Raw genomic sequence first — 2,638 nt, 5'->3', positions numbered from 1 at the left:
CTTATGCATCTGTCTCCTCCCGAGGTAACGGGATATGTGCTAGATGGCGCTCTTTTCAACTTCTGGCGCTCGTGTTGACGAGTTCTTCTATATGTCGAGATGGGGCAGCAACTTTGGCGAATTTGGCGATGCTTTCCTATCACTTTGCGAGGACGACGTCAGCTGCAAGTCCCGCTTCGACTCAAAGGGCGTAAATGGCACTCTTCAACAGTTAATCGAGGAGTTTGACCACGATCCAAACTCGACTTGTGCTGCGTTGGTCAGCAGTACCTTTGAAGCCGGCGAGTCAGCGTCATTCAGACTTCGATCTGCACTTGGCAGTGCATTAATGGATTCGATCGTTCGGACTCTAATCCCGCCAGTTGTTTATCGACTCCAGCGTTGTGCACCTGACGACTTGGATATTCTGAAACAATTCTTCTTGGCTGTCAGCCAAGCCAATAATGCTAAAACGGAGGACAGCGCGCTCCAGTCGAATCTTCTGCAGAGTCTTATCGTGTACTCTGAAATGATGGAAAGACCACTGCTGAGTTGAAGGATCGATTTACGGGTGCGAAAATCAGCAGTGTCATGGGTGCTCAGTTAATTGTTCCTCAGTACTGCGCCTTCTCAAAAGACAAGTCGACGTCCTGTGAAGAGATCAACATGGGCAACTACGAATCTGACGGCATCATATACATGCGTGATCAGTACTGGAACAAGACTGCTACGATTCCGAACCAAGCCAGCGTACTGGTGTTGAGTGGTAAACTGGACCCCCGGACCCCCACAAATACGCTGAGATTATGTTTAAGCACCTGCAGGGCGAGAAGAAGGACATGATTGACATTCGAGTATGACATCGCACGGGGCAGTTGCGACGACTCGGATGGTTGCAGGAGACACGTCGAGTGAAACCTTTGGAATGAAGGTGTTGGCTTCGTATGTGCGCGTCGGTGGGGACCTCACGCGCTTGGACAAATCGTGTGTGGACAAAATGCCTGCCTTTAATCTGACCACACCGGAGTATTATCTTCACGGCTACTTCAGTACAGACGACGCCTACGATGGCGCGTATAATTCAAGCCTATCGACTTCTGCGTAGATAGAAAGCGGTCACCCATACGCAAACTATTTCTCTGATATCGATTTTCAACGATACTATTTCCTGGGAGTACTTTACACATTAGCAAAATGTACTTCTCCCTCAATGATGCCTTTTTCAAACGTACTTGACATTCAATTTGATTTGTTTGCATAGCCGTGCGAAAAAAACATCTAGTGTCATAAATGACCAGATTCAACCAACATCGTATGGGTTTTGAGCCGACTCAAGCAACATTTACGTTTTTTTTTTTCTTTGCGATGCAGCTATGGATTGCATGTATACCGGTACTGTTAGAGCTCCATTTTCTAGAGCGCCTAATTTTGTTTTTTAATTGGGAGCCTCTTTATCTACATGTAGTTTAAAATCTACCCTTTTGCCAAGGCAATCCTCTAGCTATTTTTAAGAATACTGAAGTACATCAACACCATTTCCCGGCCAAGTTTCCAGTTTTTTCAACCATCGTGCAAATGGCCCGTTTTTGTGTAATCTAACTTAAGGCTGTGTGGAGTCACACCATTTTTAATTTTAGGCTACGGTATTTGGCGATTTGCATGAAAAAGCCACTTTTCCCACGACTTGCATTTCTGCCTATCACACTTTTCAAGCAGGTTGCAAACGAAGGCGCAGTACTGAGAAACAATTAACTGAGCACCCATGACACTGCTGATTTTCGCACCCGTAAATCGATCCTTCAACTCAGCAGTGGTCTTTCCATCATTTCAGAGTACACGATAAGACTCTGCAGAAGATTCGACTGGAGCGCGCTGTCCTCCGTTTTAGCATTATTGGCTTGGCTGACAGCCAAGAAGAATTGTTTCAGAATATCCAAGTCGTCAGGTGCACAACGCTGGAGTCGATAAACAACTGGCGGGATTAGAGTCCGAACGATCGAATCCATTAATGCACTGCCAAGTGCAGATCGAAGTCTGAATGACGCTGACTCGCCGGCTTCAAAGGTACTGCTGACCAACGCAGCACAAGTCGAGTTTGGATCGTGGTCAAACTCCTCGATTAACTGTTGAAGAGTGCCATTTACGCCCTTTGAGTCGAAGCGGGACTTGCAGCTGACGTCGTCCTCGCAAAGTGATAGGAAAGCATCGCCAAATTCGCCAAAGTTGCTGCCCCATCTCGACATATAGAAGAACTCGTCAACACGAGCGCCAGAAGTTGAAACGACGCCATCTAGCACATATCCCGTTACCTCGGGAGGAGACAGATGCATAAGTCTTTCAGCAAGCATTGTGCCATAGCTGACGCCATACACGGTGGTAGCAGCTCCATTCGTAGATTTTGGGTAATGAACGTTGCAAGGTCAGTGGCAGCCGTGGTCACGGAGAAGGATGCCCAGATCACCATATTTGGTGGTGCAGGGTCTTTCGTGGGTATCTTAATATGAACGAACTGATCCGATCAGCTCTCAGATCCTCTTCGGTAATCCACACTTCAGAATCTTGACAAACAGCATTGGTAGAACTGCATCAACGTACGTTGAATCCTTGGTTGGGAAAATTGGTTTCGTAATGTGCATGTTATCACTAACCAATCCTTCAT

At 46.7% G+C, this 2,638-nt stretch overlaps 1 protein-coding gene across 1 annotated transcript; it reads right to left on the bottom strand.

The window, feature by feature from the left end:
* Positions 1 to 1,778: 1,778 nt before the first annotated feature.
* PITG_22444 (uncharacterized protein) lies at positions 1,779 to 2,443 on the bottom strand (the record flags this gene model as incomplete). Its single annotated transcript, XM_002909763.1, has 2 exons — positions 1,779 to 2,269; positions 2,350 to 2,443. 2 exons carry the CDS (start codon positions 2,441 to 2,443, stop codon positions 1,779 to 1,781), a joined length of 585 nt encoding a protein of 194 aa, XP_002909809.1.
* Between the last annotated feature and the right edge of the window lie 195 nt (positions 2,444 to 2,638).

This window comes from Phytophthora infestans, genomic scaffold (assembly GCF_000142945.1).
Source record: "Phytophthora infestans T30-4 supercont1.3142 genomic scaffold, whole genome shotgun sequence".
Classification (NCBI taxonomy): domain Eukaryota; phylum Oomycota; class Peronosporomycetes; order Peronosporales; family Peronosporaceae; genus Phytophthora; species Phytophthora infestans.
The sequence above is the reverse complement of the archived record's forward strand: the minus strand, read 5'-3'. Positions and strand labels throughout refer to the sequence as shown.